The following is a 17,607-nucleotide window of genomic DNA, read 5'->3' on the forward strand; positions in this document are numbered from 1 at the left end:
TAGTATATCTGGTTTGATGTGGAGGTCTAGTGTATCTTGTTTGATGTGGAGGTCTTTGATCCACTTGGACTTGAACTTTGTACAGGGCGATGAGAATGGATCGATTTGCATTCCTCTGCATGCTGACTGCCAGTCAATACGTGATTCTTAAGGAAGAGATTCAGCTGCCAGGCGAACCCATCTGCTAACAGTTTTCAAACAGAATCTGTGGTTGTATTTGTCAGCCACCTACAAACGAGTTTATTGAAGTCTCTCTCTGCCCTCAAAATTAAATTTCACATAATGAGAATATAAACTCCGGGCTGGAGAAATAAGTCAGCCAGGAAAGCTTGTGGCAGATGAGCATAAGGACTGAGTTTAGATGTCTTTACACAGTGCTAGAGAGGTGCAGACTGCAAGACCCTGGAGCCCATTGGCTATCCAGTCACATCAGTGAGCTCTAGGTCCTGGGAGAGACCCTCGTTCAGTAATTAAGATGGAAAGCAATTAAGAAAGACCCGGAGGGCTGAAGAGAGGACTTCGCACTGACTGCTCTTCCAGAGGTCCCAAGTTCAATTCCCAGCCACCACACGGTAGCTTCCATCTGTAATGGGATCCAAGGCCCTCTTCTGGTGTGTCTGAAGGGAACAACAGTGTACTCACATATGTAAAGTAAATTTCTTAAAGACATTGGATATTGAGCTTTGGTCTTCCCACATGTACACACACATACACGTGTGAACATACAAGGAAAACATCAGCCCAGAAGCAATCTGGCAGGCACGAAGGTAAATGAGATATATTAAGAAGCTCCAATGGGCAAAGGCCAATTTCTATTACATATTCATTTAGAATGGCTGGATTTTATTACTATGTACATTTTCTACTTTTTCGACATAGTAAAATGATCTTGGTCTTAATTCATTCTCATAGGACATGGGAGAGTGGTGAGAATTGGGCCTACTATAAGGAAAAGATAAATTCATCCATTTAAGTGCAGAATCAACAAAGGACTAGATGGGTATTAGCTTTAAAATGGTACAGATGCGTTCAACAGCTTTAAGAAGAACCAGAGTAAAGGCTAGTGCTGCCTAGCCTGTGTTTACAAATATCTGTCAATGCTACCTGAGATGTAACGGAGTGCCTTATTTAAGGCTACCACAACCAACTACTTAGACACCATGGCCCACTAATAGATTGTAACCTTTGTTGCCAAAGTTTATTGTCAACAGGATCTGGAGTTACCTAGGAGACAAGCCTCCAGGTACACAGAGGAGGGAATCATCTTGATGGCTTTATCTACTGTGGGCAGATCCACCCTAGAAGAAGAAAACAGGGCTCCCTGGGCTTGGGTACTCGGCTGCATAAAAAGCAAAAGTCTAGCTAAGCTGTAGTAACATTGTGACCAGCTTCCAAAGCTCCTGTTGCCATGGCTTCTCCGCCATAATGGATCAAGCTGTAACCCAAAGCAAGCCCGTTTTTCTCCCGTAGGTTGCCTTCACCAGGACATGATCTCACAGCAATGGACCGCTACTCAAACCATTCTTTAAAAAGCTCTGATCTCGTCCCATGCTCCCTTCACCCACTCATGACCATTTTTTTTGTGAATGAGAAGTATATTTAGCTTATATAAATGGCCTGTAAAGGATCATGTAGCTAATACACTCATTTAGTTCCTGCTATGTGCCAGCATCACGTTATAAAAAACAACAGGTATACAGGAAGCTGCAAATAATGGAAAATCAACAGGGAACCAATCACACAGTGTGAACTCTGCAGTGACATAGGCACAAGGACACAGGAGGTAGGCCCTGAGGAAGACAGGGCAGCAATAGAGGACACCAGCATGCTACCTAACCTTACCTGGGACATTTCTTCAACATAAACCCAGGAAGTGCCTGCCACCAGTATAAACCAAATCCACAAATGCTCCTAATTCTCACAGCAGACTTCTGGCAGGACTAGAAAGATAGACGCTGAGAGAGAGAGAGAGAGAGAGAGAGAGAGAGAGAGAGAGAGAGAGAGAGAGAACTAACATTTCCAAACCAAAAAAAAAAAAAATACACTCTAAAAATGGTGCGCTTCATATAATAGAATCAGATGCCTCCCTTAAACCTATTTCCTGGTCAACAAGAAGTTTTCTGCCAACCCTTACAACCTGAGTTGGAACTCTCTGGGAACCACATGGTGGAAAAAGAGAACCAAGTGCACAAGTTGTCCTCTGTGCCCTTTGTGGTGTGAGTACCAACACACATACATGCACATACATACACACACATGCACATGCATACACACACATGCACACACAAATTTTTTTTTTGCGTTTCATCATTTATTTAGATGTTGAAGCTCTCGCACTAAGTTTTTACAAGCTGGTGAACACTGACAAACTATTTCCCCAAAGAACTATAACCACACATTCCCAGACAGTATAAATATATGGTTGAACTAACATTAATACACATCACCATTTTATCGATTATGTAATAAAACAAATGATCAAGTATCCAATTATTAAGTTACATAGCTCAAAAGGCGTATAAAATATTTCTGCTCAGTTCACTAACAGATCCCACTTTTACTTTTTTGCAAGAGAAGGGAAAGAGAAGGGGAAAACCATAATTCAAACAAGTTGGAAGACCTCAGATAGGTCTGGAAAACACAAGAATTTCAGAAATTGTAATGAAGTGGTTAGCTACAACAATGTATTTACAAATATTTACTAAATTAAAGAGCATACTCTACATGTTCTGCACAAGACAAAGGCAACATATTACTAAAACTATTTAATAGCCTCCTCTCCTTTCTTGTTCAGGCCCTCCCTGTCAGGTTGCACCTGAGAGCAAACATTAAATTAACTATGAGGCTTTTTGTCTGGAGACATTATTGAAGATATGTGCTTCTGTAACAAAGTTGATTTTCAAATGGAGGTTTCCCAAAACAGCACAAAATAAGACAGAGACATTAAATAATCATTGCAAGACTTAGTTTTAAAAAAAAAAAGAATAATGGCTAAGCAAACCTGATGTCTTCTGGTGTAAGTGTGGGAGATGGAAAGAGTGAGCAGGTAGAAAACAAGAGAAGCCCTGCGGTGTTTGAAATGACTGAAGGAATACACCATAGAAAGTCTAGAGTGTTCTTAGTTCTTGGAGTTTTGGTTGTGTATACAAGTATTGTGCTAGGTGTTTTGGCCCCTGATCCTTCTAAATTCCTTACAGACTAATCAAATTCTGGCACAGGAGTACATTTAATGACATCACTCAATACCTTATTTTAGGAAAGGTCAATTGGTACAAATAATAAGCACATTTTAAATGCTGACCAGCAAAAATCTTTTGCTACGGGTCCAAACATGTTGCTCATAGCCCAAATATAGAGGTTGCAATTCTGTCAAGCTTGTGGCCTGGTAAAACTTTTTCAATATTCCCCTGGAGCTTCCACAGGTAAGTGGACACATTGGGTAAATAACAAATCAGGTCCCATCTGAAGTTCCTCTTCCAAGGCAATGGCATCAGGCACCCCAGTTTTATTGAATACAACAGTTGTTTCTATGAATCAAGTTGGAATCCTTGAAACGGAGCCGCAACAAAATAACTTTTAAAGTGATTAAAAATGTATCCTCTAGAATGGCTAAGAATGTCTGCAAAATTCATTCGATTATTTCTGTTTCTATTGCATTCATAGTCTCCGGGATTCACCTGGAGACTCCTTGTGTGTCGCTTCACTTTTTTTCCACTTAACACTTTTCATTTATAAATTAAATTAGCAAAATATGATTTACTACTCTCTCAGGGAACGTGTAGAGATTAATGAATTAATAAACAAAAAAGTGCTTTGAAACTTCTGGAAGAGAGAAATAATCTACATTCAGTTTCTGGGTTTGTATCTGTTGAAAGAAAGCGGTTACATTGTAATACTGCTCAGTATGAGCAAGCCTTTCTCTCAGGAAGTCACAAATGTGCACTAAGTTAGTCTTTTTGAAAGTGCACTTTGATAGAACTGTAATTTTGTAACACACACACACACACACACACCAGATTACAGCTACAGATTGTCACTCCTATATTTTCTTTAGGATGGGTTGGTTTTTTGTTGGCTTGATTTGGTTTTGGTTTTGGTTTTGGTTTTGGTTTTGGTTTTGGTTTTGGTTTTGGTTTTGGTTTTGGTTTTGGTTTTGGTTTATTTATTTTTAGTTTGTTTTGATCTAGATCCGGAACAATGTCTCACACTGGCCTGGATGGAATTCACCATTTTACCCAGGCACATGAAACTCATGGAAAACCCCCTGCCTCAGCTTCCCAACCATTCTAGGCTTACTTTTTTAATACTCAAAAAACATCTAGCCTAAATAAAAGATTTAAGCAAAGTACCATCTTTTATTGAATGTATCTTTGGGCCAGATACAAGACACCATCTTAGAAATCACGCAGTCATGCACGCACATACATGCACATGTGAGTGACAAATATGAAGTCAATGTGTAAACTAAAGCCCAAAGAAGCTAGCTCTCGTACTATACTAGTGAACGTCAGAGATGGGACACCTACTCCAGTCAGCCAAGCACAAGTCCTATCACCATAATGGCACGACTCCTTTCCAAGAGCTGCTCTCCAGAGGTGTCTAAGCAAACACCACAAACCATAAGAAAGATTAGTCACTGTGCTGGGTGGTTTTATGCCAATTTGAACACAAGCTAAAGTCATCTGAGAGGGGAAACCTCAAGTTAGGAAAATCCTCCATAAGATTAGGCCGTAGGCAAAACCTGTAGATCGTTTTCTTTAAAGCAGTGGTGGACGAGGGAGGCTCAGCTCATTGTTGGTGGTGCTATCCCTGTAAGAGAGCAGGCTAAGTAAGCCACAGGGAACAAAGTAAGCAGCACCCTCCATGGCCTCCGCAGCAGCTCCTGTCTCCAGGTTCCCTCCCTGTTTGAATTCCTGCCCTGACTTCCTTTGATGGTGAACAATACTGTTGACATGTAAACCAAATAAACCCTTTCTTCCCCAAGTTGCTTTAGTCCTGGTGTTTTGTTCGAGCAATGGTAACCCTAAGACCGTCCCCCATCCATTTACTTACTTAAGTGTATCTATCTTTGTTTTTATTCCAGAGTGCTGAAACAATAGACGAAGGGGGTGCTTCAGAAACCCTATTTCTATTATGCCTAAATATGCAACCCACATCTCTGTCGTTTCCTTAAAGCAGAGACATGACACCGTCAGAAGGAATCAGCGATGGACCCTTCCAGGACCTGGAAATAGAGATCTCTCTCCAACGTGAAAGACTTGAAGCAGTATTGAAAATTATTTAAAACTGGCGATTGAAATAACAAACAATGCTATTGATTGCCCTTAATGCCTCTCAGTCCACTTGACGAATGCAAATACAACAAAAGCAAGAATATGGACCAGGTGCACCGAAGGATGAATATTTGCCACACAAACGCATTTGTTTCTAACCTAAAAACTCATCCCTTTCTTGAAGGAGTGACCTTTCGGTCCTATTGTTTATTTATATACAATTCTTCAGAAGCCCGCCTTGGTTTGGGAAGTCACTGATGATGACAGGCTCAGCTTTCTAGCTGCCCACCTAGACAATACCTCTAGTGTATCATTTGGACCTTCTGAATCTCATAATTTACTCAGGGGGTTACCCTCTCAGAGAATTTTCTGGTCTAAATCTGAGAGAAACCCTACTCCCTGCCTCCATCTACCATCCTATATGGACAAGAAGAAAAAAACAAAAAAACAAAAAACAATGTACTGTCAGTGCTACCAAGGGGAGTAATTGAGGGAAGTGTCAAGAAGGTCTGGTCCAATACCACAAGGAGTGGGAAGGCAGGGTGGGGGTAAGAGGGAGGCTCTCGAAAACAATAGGAGGAGGGAGGGCACACAATGAAACCCAACCCAAGGCTACAGTTCTGAACATCGAGTTCCAAAGCCAGCTCTCTGACTTTTCCTGACCTTGGACAAATCCCTTGGATTCTCTGAATCCTAACTCCAGGAAATAAGTGTAAATTAAAGCAGAGGGAGGTTTCTCACATCAGTCGCGTATGATACCAAAGTCCTTGCTTCTGGTAAACGAAGAAAAGTTAAGACTATTCACAGCCATTCGTGTGCAAAGTGCTGTTAGTGCACTATTTATAACCACCCTCGTTTGTTGACAATGGTTTCTGAAAAATACACTTTTTTTTAAATTTATATATTAAGACACCGTCTCACTCTGTACTTCTGGCTAGTCTGGAACTTCGTATGAAGACTAGGCTGCCCCCAAACTTACATCCACCTGCCTCTGCCTCTGGAGTGCTGGAATTAAAGGCCACCCCATCCAGCAATATACACTACTTAAAGCCAACCTCTTCTTTTCCCTCCCTTACGTTCTGAACAAGACAATGTTTTTAGGTTTTCCATAGAAAAATTTCTCTGACAGTTTGGATCAAATTTATTTCAAAACTTTAACTGAGTGCTTCATTTTAAAATAAGAAAATAGAATTCCTCTTCAGAATTAGTGGCTTGGAAGAGTGTATGTCTGTGTGTGTGTGTGTGTGTGTGTGTGTGTGTGTGTGTGTGTGTCTGTGTGTGTGTCTGTGTGTGTGTCTGTGTGTCTGTGTGTGTGTGTGCGCGCACACGAGCGTGCACTCGCGCATGCTGTGCATGTGACTCCCATTGACCCTCAGTTATATTTCTAATCTCTCCAGTATTATTTTTCCTCTTTCCCTCTTCAATGTACAGTATCTCTCTGTGATTAAAAAGACAGCCTAAATTCAATAGCTTGTTGTCAAGCTGGACACCGAGACACAGATCACCACCTCCTTGCCTCGACATTGATACTTCAGCCTTGAGCTAAAATGACACTGGTAACCCACATATTGTCTGCTTTCCACTTAAAGCAGAGATCGGTTTCAGAGCTGCAGCTTGGGGAGGGCTGTTTTATTTTAAAAAGGAATATGCTACAAATTTTTATCTCAGCTAGTTGACAGTGTGTTTAACAGTCTTTATCTTATATATTCACTGGAAGATTATGGCCTCGTATTATTCTGTCAGTTTTCTTATTTTAATTACTAATTACTAATGGGAGGGTACATGTGCCTGGGTACTGTGTGATAGAGAACAGATTTATGTAGATTCCATGGATAGCCAGGTCATTCAGCTGACAGAGCACATCCCTTTCCCTGCTGAGGCTTCTGGTGAGCTTGACTGTTCTGTATACATAACACACACACACACACACACACACACACACACACACACATATATATGATTATGGGTGTTTTATATGCCCCCATATACACACACATCAGCTTCTGGATGTTTAATATGCCCACTAAGCCTAGAATTCAATAGATGTTCATTAATGTTACTTCTCTGTTTCTCAGGGATACCAATAAGAGTCTTGTCCAAGGTTAAGTCAAGGTTTGGCTGCTTACTAACCATGCAGTCTAAACAAATAACCTTCCTTTCTGTCTCTGAGTTTTATCCCCATGGGCATTTGTATGTGAAAACCTTGAGAACTGAGAGATGTGGGGACTCTGTCAAAGAGTCCAGGCATATATGAATGTTGCTCTGCCCTTTGCTTTAAAAATATTGAAGCGTGTAGTATGTCATAATTGTATGTGGTTTTTACATCAGTGTTGATAACAGGGGACAAGGCAAAGTAGACTTAGATGGGGAAATGGAAGAACTCTATCATATATAAAATTGAATGTTTAAGATTTTAATATAGAATATTCAATTAGATTATTCTATACAGTACACTATCTTTCAGCTCCCTTAATCTGACCCTCGTAGGAGAGGGAAAAGTTCCCTTTTCCTGCCTGCCTTTCGTCCCCTTAAAAATAAATAAGACCATCATAAGAAGTAAAACCTCATGATTTCACTCTACTTAAGAATAGCCACGGGGTTGAGGATTTAGCTCAGTGGTAGAGCGCTTGCCTAGGAAGCGCAAGGCCCTGGGTTCGGTCCCCAGCTCCGAAAAAAAAAAAGAACCAAAAAAAAAAAAAAAAAAAAAGAATAGCCACAGCAAAGGGTGAGGTCTACGGAAAGTCCTGTGCTGCTCTGTTGTGGTTAGGGTTTGTCTGAGAAGCTTGACTTGCAACGGCAGTGGTAGGGGGTCAGAGAACTTTTAAGAGACCTTGGGAAGGATAATTGAGATGGTTGGGGTCTTTGATCTCTGGAGTAATTGATGCACATCTGTGGGACTGCAATAAATTCTCCAGATGGTTGTTATACAGGAACATCCCCCATTCTCTTTGTCTCTTAGGCCTCCCACTTCGCCATGAGACCCGTACCTCTTTCCCACACACTCCCACCAAGAGGCCTTCACCAGAACCATACAGTGCTGTTTGAGGTTCCAGCCTCTAAAACCATTGAGCCAAATAAACCTTATTTCTTTATAAAATTACCCAGTCTCCACCATTTTGTTACAGCAATAGAAAGCATAATACATAAATATTATTGTATCTCATTGATAGAGAGCCCAACACCCTACTTTCTAATGTGCCTAATACTGTTTCCATCCCTCTGAGATTATGGAAGACTTGCCTGCCCAACATTTTTAGTTGTGGTGTAGAGGAGGTGGTTTGCGGTTGGTCGGACAAGTATTGTGGGTGCATGCCAGAGGAAGGCAAGATGTCTGGTGTCTTCTCCTATTGCTGTCCATCTTGTTTTTCGAGATGGCATCTCTCACTAAACCTGATGCTGTTGTTCTGACTAGGTTGGCTGGCTAGCAAGTTCCTGGGATCCACCTGTTTCTGGGGTTACAGTCACCTAAGGCCATGCCTAATACTATATGGGGAGGGCTTCATAGCAAGAATTCTTCATCGTTGAACTATCTTCTCAGTCCCTCAACTTCATTCTTTAAAACATTAAGAACATCTTTTAAAATATTGGTTAATCATAAGTAAAACCAAAGCAAAGATATTCAGTGGAAACCAGATCACTGAGCCATATTTCTTTTCAGCCATTACTGGTATTTAAATAAAGGATGTTGTTTGTGGTGAATAGATCCTACTAACTGTGAACCTGTGATAACCTTAAAAGGCATTATATAATGCTGATTCAGCACAAATGTCTTCATAATTTCAGGTTCCACCAACTCATTAGATAAAGAACAGTTCACATTTTTCATATTTTACTGAATAGTTCCTTGGGGATTTCTAAGCATAATTTTCAATAGTTATCGCATTTTAATTGTTAGCAACCATTAACCTAATAGCTATAATCTTAGAAGTCATTTTTTTTAAGACCAATAACTTATATTTTAACAAAATCCTTCTCCCCGATACAAGCCTACTCTGGCTTAATAAGTTTTAGTCTTGTTCACAATTAGAGGACGCTTACTCTCTTTGGAATATGTTCATGAAATCTATCAAAGGAGTTCAGTTGGTTAGTCCCTGTCTTAAACTTTTGGTTTAATTCTCTGATCATATCCAACATCATCCCCAAATGACTCAGTTCCCCCTCAAACAAGATAGCCAACATCTTCGGAAACCTCATAAATAACTAAATATCATTGAGATATTTCACACTGAAATAGACTCCCATCAGTACAGTCAGTGTTCTAAAAATTCTTTTATCTGGTTTCCATTAACTACAAAATCTTTTCTACTTATTCAGAATTGGGGGTCTGTTTACTATTCAGACTGAGATAAAATAACATGAAATCTTCTGCCTATATAATTAGCATTGAGCAACTAATGCTGCTAACGAGTGTATCATTAAAAAGCATTTGCACATTAGCAGCTTGTGCGGTTTTCACTTAGCACCTCGATTAATAAGTTATGTGTACTCTAAACACACACTTACAGAAGCAATTACACGTCATAGCTATCTTCAGGAATGCCTCATAAATAAAAACGTGTATCTTTTCATTAGTGCTTTTAAGACAGTAGTTGAACGCAACATAATGGAAATAAAATTATCAATATAGTGCCCAGAGTTAGAAGACCAAAAAGAAAGATGCTACAAGTATTAACCAAAACAACTGATAAACCTCCATGTGGAAGGGTGGTACGGCAACATGGGTTTTGAAGATTGGATTAAGGAGTTCAAACACCTCAGGTTGAACTGAAGTTTTTTTTTTTATATTAACTCAAATTAGCCACAAGTGACTTGTTGGAGCTCATTACATTTTAATTTACTATTAGGTAAAATGAAATGAATAAGTATTGCCTACCTCTTCAGAGTTTTATGAGGATAAATGAGATTAACCAGATAAAAGGACCCAAGATAGTATCCAAGATATAGCAATCACTCAGTAAATATTAGCCATTGCTTTTTATCATTTCTAAATATACAAAATTTAGAGCCAGGCCTCAAAATCTTTTCTATGTGGACAGGTGACTGAGGCCTGTAATCCCAGCTACAACAGCAGCTGAGAGAAGACAATCACAAGTTCAACGCCTGCCTAGGAGTCAGGTGATTCAAGACTAGGATGGGGGTGGGGGGCTAGAAAATGAGTTGGGAATGTGGCTGAGTGGTGGAGCACAAGGCCCTGAGTTCAACTGGGAAAGCAAGAACGTTCATATAAATGCACAAATAAGAAAGCAGCGGAATACATTTAATTCTTCCATTTACATCCAGACCAATGGACAGATGAGAGTCTGGTCATGAACCCGTCTTCCTTCAATCCATGGGATGTACTTTGTGTATTAGACCATCAGCGGCTTCTCGCTGCCAGCATATAGGCTCGCCTTGAGCAATCCAAACAATCTAGCTACTCACACTATATCACATTAATATGCAAATCCATCGCTTCAGCAAGAAGATCACAAACAAGCAGTTCATTCATGACACATTTTATTCACAACAAACTTGTCACCCGAAAACTGGTTTTACAGTTAGTTAAATAAACACGTTCTCATCCAGATACATCCAATGGTATTTAAAGAAGAAACCATATAGGCAAACTACTTTTGATGGAAAGATGTGGTCAGCTACTAAAGGTGGAGTGTTAAGTGGTAAATAAATCAGTAAGTGAACACAACAGTTTACACAAGTGAAGATCCCAGTGCTCGACTGTACCTGGTCACTATGCCATTGGTCAAGCTTTAACATGAGAGCGGCTATGAGCAGAGGCGAAAGACTGCATTTTAAAGAACTTTATATTGTATAAAGTTCCTGCTCAATAAAAGTTAAAAGATTCCACTGAAACACGAAAAACCTTTTCTTTTTCAACCTAGACTGATTCACTTCTGAAAATGAAGGATTTTTTTCCCTTCCCCAAAGGTTGAGTTATAATTAGAAATTAGATTCCTCAATCATTCAATGACCGAAATCTTTATTGAAGTCAAATGACCTTCTTCTAATTAAGTTTCCTCCGTACTATTTAAGTTGTGCTAGACAGGGCTACTCTGCAGCTAGTAAAGGTTTTATGTGCTTACTAAATGGGTATATTCTTCTTCTATGTCCATTATTTTCTTATCATCCTTACTGGTAAAACTTTATAAAGTAGGAGAAATTGCTAACACATTCTGATTAAGTGCTCCGATTTTTATAGTCCCTATTTTTTCATTATGGAAGAATGCTCAGAATTAAATCCTGTGCCTCTATTTTATTCTCATTACAGAAAAATATACCTAATGAGAGGAAGTGTACACACTTTCACTATACCATTAAGAAGATTGTTCCGATTTGCAAACCTGGAGGCCAGAGCTGCGATTCGTGCATACACTTTACATTGGATTCAAAGGCTCTGAACAAAGTGTGCTCAAATCTGTGCTCATCCAAGTAAATTGTAAGGAAGATGCTTAAAAACATGGCTGTTGCGTTTGAAATATAATTCTAATCCTTAAGAATGAGTAGCATTAAATAACTTCTTGCCTGAGACCAGAGCTCTGAGATGACGTATGCAAAATATTTTGCTATTTCCTTTCCTACCGAGCCAAAATTAATTGTAAAACCAAGGAGACATGATCAAGGGAACTAACTACGCAAGGGTGGCTGCCAATGGCCAGCAATTACACGGTTTTATCTTTCTAGTTCACACCGATGCGAGGAAAATGAAGAGTATCTCCTGAGAGATGGAGCATCCTCTGAGAAAGAGGAAAAACGCACTTTACAATGCTCACACCCAAAATTGTGGGGATGAGCCGATCGGCGGTACAGTTTACACTCTGCCAAGCAATAACAAAAAGAGAGGAGGGGGTGGAGAACCGCAGCGAGAACCCGCCGCATCACAAGCTGCTCACCAACCAAATAAAGAATGAAGTGCTATCTCGGATTGCCCCCTCCAGCCCACCGTTTCCATTGCTGCACCTTCCACCTGGTTTACTACTGGGAAACAGATTCCAGCTTTCATGATGCACTCCTCACTCAAGGCCATTAAGGTAACTTAATCCTTCCTGGATTGCTCACTGAAAAGAAAAACGTTGATTCCAGACTTAAAACAATAACAATTCTTTGTTTTTTTTTTTTTTTCCTTTAAGTGGGAGACATGAAGCTATAACTACAATTTGGATTCTGGATGTTAGCTTGAAGACCTGCTGGATAAATAAGAGCTTAAGGAACGCAAGGGGATGCTGGGGGGAGGGGGCGTAGAGAGAGTGCGAGAAAGATGCTGGTCAGTTCTGAGATGGTGCAGGAATGATGGTGCAGGCACCCGAACATCGCAAGTCCATGGGTCACCCCTGGAGGTCTCAGGTTTCCGGTCATGCCTGAGCAGTAAATGGGTGCACACTCAAACACACCACCGTTTATTCTTCGGCTCCCAGGGCAAATGGTAGGCGAGCTTCCCAGGATAAGCCTTCACCACAGGGATTTCTGGGTTCACACACCCCGCCTCCCCTGCTCAGGGCAGGCGATGACTGTCTCAAACAGTAGACAGCTGAGAAGATCTGAGAGCCAGGGCCAGGGGATGGGGAGGTAGGAGGGACCAAGGAGGAGGGGTACATCCCCACAGCCGAACTGAGAGCCTCCGGGAGAGTGACAGGGAAAGGAAAGGGATGTTGAGCCAGAGAAAGAGAGCTGGGGACTGGAAAGCACCGAGCTGCGCTTCCAGGCTGCCAGGGGCTGGCGCGCACCAAGCCAGCGAGGGAAGTGGATCCCAGGGCGTACCCCGACTCCCCCACCGAGGGTGGGGAGGAAATGGCTTTGTATGGCAGGATGAAAGGCAGACAGGGGGTCACCACCGGGTAGAGAATGCAGGGACGAAGGATGTCCAGAGCAAGAAGGACCCCGCCCGCTCCAGGGACACTTCTGCTCTGCCCCCAATCCGCTGCAGCCTCTAGTCCACCCTCCGGCTGCCCACACCGTTCCAACGGCCTGAAGCACGGGGCTCCCCCACGGACGCGCCCCCACCGCGCTCCTGGTGTGCTCACCTGCCCACGAAGTTCTCGAGCACTGAGCTCTTGCCGGCGCTCTGGCCGCCCACCACGGCGATCTGTGGCAGCTCCAGCAGACAGCTCTGTCCCAGAGCCGAGAAAGCGTCCTGCAGACGGTTCACCAGAGGGATCAGTTCTTCCATCTCCCGGTTCCCCATCTTGCCTGTGCGGCCAACTGCCCCACAGGTCCCTGCGCGACTCAGCGACCTGGCAGGCAGCCCGGGCCTCGCAGCACTTGTCCGGTTTGTTGATGCGCGGGGCTCACACCGCTGAGTCCCGGCACCGTCGTCCGATCCCTGCCACCCGCTGCTAGGCTCCTGACAGCTCACAGCCCACAGCGCGCTTGCGCAGCCGAGAAAGGCGAAGGAGGCGTGGCCTGGGCCTGAGACGGTCACGCCCACACCACGCCCCTCGCCTGCTCCTCCCTAGAGTTTCCAAGCCTACTGGCTTAGGGGGGCGCATATGCACTGCCTCCCAGCTTGGCCAGATGCCACCGCCCAGGCTAAAGGGCAGAGTACTGCACTTGGTCAAGGAATAGCCAAAATCACACCCAACAGGGACTCTGTCCCTTTTGAAGGAGCTACACCACACAGACGAAGCCCAGCGGAAAGCACTACCGTCTACCATCAGTTAACAGCACGTTGACATCAGCTTCACCATGCACCACTGCCATCGTTGTACGCACCAGAATACATTTCCCAAAAGGAAATTTCGCCTTTCACCCTGACTCCAAAACCTCCATTGGAGAACTGGGTTATCTGACCTTTACTAAAATACTCCCATTACTAGCCGGTCCCACTCCTCCTTCTGTAAGCTAAAGTGTAGTTCCTTGAACTTCCTGTAGTCTGCCATACTTATTCTGGCTTTTGGGATTCCTTGCCTGAGCTAGCTGTCCTTTTAGCTCCTGGACAGGACAAAGAGATTGGCAATAACATGCAGTCTGCACTCGATCCGTTAAACTTAGCACAGAGAAGATTCTGCGTTCGGTGATGGAGACACAGAGATAAATGGCCATGCTTCTTCACCTCCTTCCCTCTTTCCTGTGCATTTTGAATACTGACACCTCTCGGGATTTAGTGTACAGTACTTACTGGTCTCGAACATCCTCCATCTGATGATTGTCCAATGGCTCTAAGTAACATAAAGGCTAGAGCCTGCATAGGAAAATAGGTTACATCTCCAGCATCCTGGGGTCTTTCCTGTAACTTAGGCATCACCTTCACACTATTGCCCCTCTAGGACAATAGTGAAGGGACACCCTGCCTCACATTCCCTACATGCATCCCTACATGATGTGGTACATGACCTCATGACTAAGTCAATCTTGCAATTTTCATGCCTGCAAAACCAGTACCACATGAGGTATAGTGCCATGTTTTGCTGCCAGTTTGGAATGGAAACTTTGGACCACTGCTGCAGCAAACCCTCTGTGCACTGACTCTGAGGAAATATTTCTCTAGGCAACTATTTTCCAGGAGCTGGTGGCAAGAAAGTCTATGGCAGAAGTGGGTGGAGGCTGTCCATATTGCATCTGTAGTCAGAAGGCAGAGAGAAACAAATGCTGGTCATCGGCTGCCTTTGTCCTTCCTATGCAGTCAGAAATCCCAACATGTGGAATAGTGGCACCTTAACTAACCTAATCTAAATAATCTCTTAAAGACACACCCAGAGGTTTGTTTCCATGGTGATTCTAGATCCTGCCAGGTTAAAAGTCAATATTAACCATTACAAGTTGTAGCCTTCCAAAGTCAAAGGAAAATGATTGTGGTTAAATGAAGTCATAATAGTGGAACTCCAGTCTGAAAAAGTGAGTGTTCCCGTAATAAAAGACACCAGAGACCCAGTCCCATTTGCCATATGAAGGCAGCCATCTTCCAAGCCTAAAGATGGCCCTCCCCAGGACAGATTAGCAGACATCTTGACCTTAAACTTCCTAGCCCTGAGAACACTGGATAAAAATGTCTTTTAAAGCTATGCACACAATGGCATTTTGTTATACAACTCAAGCTTACTACAGATGTAGGATTTATTTAAAGGAACCCCTGATGGAAATCAGAGGGTAATGACTCCATCTGCAGAGGGCCATAGATAACTTCTGAGAAGACATGGTCCTTGCTGGGTTCTTCCTGCACACCATTATATGCTGTATAAAGTTGAGTACACTAGCCCATGTCCAAAGTCTTTTGGGCTCTAATGTAGGAGAGGATGATGCTATTGTATATTAGAAAGAAAATATATCAACTATTGAAACCTCTAATCAGTCTTGTTCACTTAGTTCAAGAAGTCACTCAGAATTACTCTTGCCAACTGCTTTACTTCTTTTCTTCCCCTTTCCAGATTATTCTGCAGTAATGTGGTGGCAAGAGAATCTTAACCCACACAGAAATAGCCAAATCCTTCAGAGGTAAAGATGTCTACTCATAAGTTAATCCAGGCAAAACACATAGGAAACAGGAAGATGAAATGGAAAAGCAGATGGGACAATGCCACAGAAAACCAGCGTCTACCTTTCCAATCTACATGACAGCTGAGGAGGGGAGTCTGCTCAGTGTCCAGTTCCTTGAACATATCATGCAGTCACCTCAACCCTGCCCCAATCCCAGTGACAGATGGTAGGTTCCTCTCCCTGGCTCTCACATTTATGTTGCCACCACTTTCCTGGTAGTTCCTAAAGGTCCAAAGCCTTTTTCGGCTTCTGTGTGTAAGAAATTAGGACTTGATAAGTCCGTAAGAACACTGATATATAAGTGTGTATTTTACTTCTTGGTCACTCTAAGAGATGACCTTAATGAAAGAATGCCACACAAACGGAAAAGAACTCTTTTAAAACTGATATGGCACCCCCCCCCAAGAAAAGTCACACTCCGTGAGACACAGTCACACTTCATTTTAGATAAACAGAATTTTCTCCATTTTCATCGCCTGCCTTGTTTATAGGACTTAGTTCCACATAGCCTGGCTATTTCCAGAATTAAATCTATAAATAATAAATATATACGTATGTACACAGACATATATATATTAAATGTGCTGCAGGATGAAAACATGCCCTGAGGAAAAAAATTTTCAGTAATGAAAATATGACTAGGAAAAAATATGCAAACTCCCAAAAATCACAGACTTGAATATATGAGTTTACAAATTCACGTTCTTAAAAATCCACCACATTATTGCAAAATCATATCTTATTTATTTCCCATAGTGCCCAGCACAACATTGAATACATTTTTATGAGGCAGAGCTAAACCAAAATTGTAAGCATTTGCCATGGTATGAATTTAATAGCTGGGTAATAGTATTACTGCTCCAAATACTATTTAGGATCTATTTGGCCTCTTCTTTCTCCAAAGGTTTTTTCCTTCCCCTTGAGCAGGTCTTAGACCTTTCTGAAAATCAGACTCACTGCAGAGGCCTTTTCAAGCTTGTTAAACACGATGAGCAATTTAAACAGGCAGACTCTCGAAGCTGCAGTCATTCTCTGTGGTACTGACATCATCCTTTCTCTCCTTCAGCTTCTCGGGCTAGTAAGAAGGTATGGACTCCCTACCCCATGTTCCTCATCTACTGCCAGACATCAAAATAACTGTGAAGGAACCCCTCCAGGCTCCTGCTACAATGGCTTCTGTTTATTTGAGATCTGACAGATGGATACTCACCAGAAGTCTCCTCAAAACATGGTCAAATTGACACGTATGCAGAGCAGAGAACAGTGGTGGGCAAGCTTAAAGCACCGAGAAAGCAAGGTCAGGAAGAACAGTCTGTGTCTCACATGTGTGATTTAGCACACTGTCCATGTTTCCTTCTGCCAAGCAGGTCTCCCTGTGTTGATCTGGAATCACCGAGGACTACTTTGAAAGGAAAGCTGTTCCGTGCTTTAAATCTCACTTGTTGAGTTATATCTTCACAATTTACAATTGAATTGTTGAATTGACCTCCTTATAAATACTATATATGGAGGGGGGGGTCTGTATCTGTGACTGTTTGAAGCTATAAAATTATATTAAAATTTATACTAAAATTTATATTATTTATATTTAAATTATATTTATGACATTTTCAAGGACACAGAAAGATGACTAAAATGTTAAGTGAATCTCTCTCCAGACCCAGTCCCTCAGTCTCCTTCCTAGTGATATAACAGAATACCAACTGCATTCTCCATTTCCCCTGCCCATATCTCCCTGTGGATGCTGGAGATCATGCCCTCCTAAGCCCAACTCCATCCTCACTATTCTCAGCCCCCAACTCTAGCAGGCACCCCTGCTAAACCAGAGGTCATGCCCACCAGGAAACTAGGTCAGCTGAAGGCCAACCTT

The 17,607-nt window shown here is 42.2% G+C and overlaps 1 protein-coding gene and 1 long non-coding RNA gene across 13 annotated transcripts in view; one reads left to right on the forward strand and one right to left on the reverse strand.

Moving 5' to 3' along the window:
* Dnm3 (dynamin 3) overlaps positions 1-13,577 on the reverse strand; it is a 478,966-nt gene extending 465,389 nt beyond the window's left edge. For 10 of the 11 annotated variants that reach the window (XM_063272014.1, XM_063272015.1, XM_006250141.5 and 7 more), the window contains exon 1: positions 13,289-13,449. In XM_063272014.1, coding sequence (XP_063128084.1) covers positions 13,289-13,449 — 161 coding nt within the window. Of the gene's footprint in view, positions 1-13,288 lie in introns of all 11 variants that reach the window. The other variant, NM_138538.2, reaches the window with a different exon arrangement.
* LOC102554073 (uncharacterized) lies at positions 13,299-17,313 on the forward strand. 2 transcript variants are annotated; one of them, XR_005492334.2, is made up of 3 exons: positions 13,299-13,533; positions 15,629-15,903; positions 16,804-17,313. It is a non-coding gene; the product is annotated as an uncharacterized LOC102554073 (long non-coding RNA). The 2 variants fall into 2 exon arrangements; XR_359049.5 differs by having other exon boundaries at positions 13,313-13,968.
* Positions 17,314-17,607: the final 294 nt, after the last annotated feature.

The sequence above is a fragment of the Rattus norvegicus genome, chromosome 13, assembly GCF_036323735.1.
Source record: "Rattus norvegicus strain BN/NHsdMcwi chromosome 13, GRCr8, whole genome shotgun sequence".
Lineage (NCBI taxonomy): Eukaryota > Metazoa > Chordata > Mammalia > Rodentia > Muridae > Rattus > Rattus norvegicus.